The sequence below is a fragment of the Morone saxatilis genome, unplaced genomic scaffold (assembly GCF_004916995.1).
Source record: "Morone saxatilis isolate NCDOM2014 unplaced genomic scaffold, NCSU_SB_2.0 Contig17, whole genome shotgun sequence".
Lineage (NCBI taxonomy): Eukaryota > Metazoa > Chordata > Actinopteri > Moronidae > Morone > Morone saxatilis.
The window spans coordinates 14335813-14337331 of record NW_023339729.1 but is presented as its reverse complement, the minus strand read 5'-3'; the positions used below and the strand labels follow the sequence as shown (position 1 = coordinate 14337331).

At 44.2% G+C, this 1519-nt stretch overlaps 1 protein-coding gene across 1 annotated transcript in view; it reads left to right on the top strand.

Annotated features, from left to right (window-relative positions):
* The window catches only part of LOC118326557 (circadian locomoter output cycles protein kaput-like), a gene marked incomplete at its 5' end in the record, with an annotated part of 17043 nt that overhangs the window by 8957 nt on the left and 6567 nt on the right, over nt 1-1519 (top strand). Inside the window, 2 exon segments of the mRNA XM_035659572.1 lie at nt 613-806; nt 990-1113. Of these exon segments, the coding sequence (XP_035515465.1) occupies nt 613-806; nt 990-1113 (318 nt within the window).

The following is a 1519-nucleotide window of genomic DNA, read 5'->3' as shown; positions in this document are numbered from 1 at the left end:
TTGAACTTTTGACACTGTTGGTCACATGTATGTGGAGAATTTCACAAACGCAGTACTGTTCTGTGAAGCTGTAATGTTTAGATCTCCTTCAAAAGGCAGGACGAGCCACAGGGTGTGCTGTTACTGTTTAATCATGTGAGAACTGGAGCACTGTAAAACACACAAACCATCGTATTTACCCCTTCATTTGGAATATTGCTCTTTCTAACTTATCTTGTCATGTAGTAATGAAGTCCATTCAGAACAGGCAGGGCAACAGAGGCAACACATTTCACTTCATATGTGTATTTTCTTGTATCCAGAGCAATACTGTAACTAAATAATCTCTAAAAAGTCTTACCCTGCAATATGGGGCTTCTCCCAAATTCCAGTTGTAATTGGCTTTAATAAAACCTCCCAGTCCCCTACCTTTTTATGTAGACACCTTGCTACTGCAAATAAAAACGTGTCAAATGTGCAACAGCTTCAATTTATTTTCTGTTTTTCTGTGTATTAACTGGTTGGTTGATTTATTTTAAGCTATGTTCAAATTAGACATATACCATTATGAAAACTGGAGGAAAAAATTCATGTGAGTTCCTTCTCCCCTTCCCCCACATTGCATCTCTCTAGCCCCAACGCCAGCCCCAGCAACCTTCGCAGGCTCAAGCCCAGACCCAGGGCTCTGTCTCTGCTCCACTATACAACACTATGATGATTTCCCAGCCAGGGCAACCCAACGTGCTGCAGATCAGCACCAGCCTGCCGCAGAACAACACGCAGCAAGGCACCGCCGTGGCCACCTTCACACAGGACCGACAGATCCGGTAAGTAGACAACACCCAAACATGATACTTTAGGAATTACTGCTCCTTAGTAAGCGGAATTTCCACCTGAAACCAAGCTGTGTGAGAAGATTTGAATAGTAGACATCCAGTTTGATTCATGGTTGCTGTAATTTATTGTTTCTGCCCATTTATTTTCCCTTTTCTCTATTTCGCTCTTTCCAGGTTCCCAGCAGGACAGCAGCTTAAGCTTGTGACCGCCCCAATGCCGTGTGGAGCAGTCATGGTGCCCACCTCCATGTTCATGGGGCAGGTGGTCACTGCGTACAACCCCTTTGGTGGTCAACAGGTAAGGATAAAGTCTTATGAGTCAGAGAGCAACTAATGCCTAGATTGTAGCCCACTCAGCGATAGTTTTTAGAGATTACCGACAAAAGCCCCCAGATCAGAGGAAAATGGGTGTTCCCTTGGCTCTTGAGTATCAAACAGGCTAAATATCTGGTCGTGTCGAGGATGGGTCATGACAAGCTACCGGCAATAAGAGCAGGTGGGGGCTGACATCCACAGTAGCTTTATGAATCCAGTCTTATCATGCAGCTGTTTGTATGGAGGGGCCACAATAATATATTTTCTATCAGAATACATTGGCATGCTTGCTGAACCACAATACGAGCAGGCAGCTATACGTTTTAATTGCATCAAAATATTTAATGTCGGGCTCTACGACGTACGGTGTTAGAGTGGCCTAACTGTAA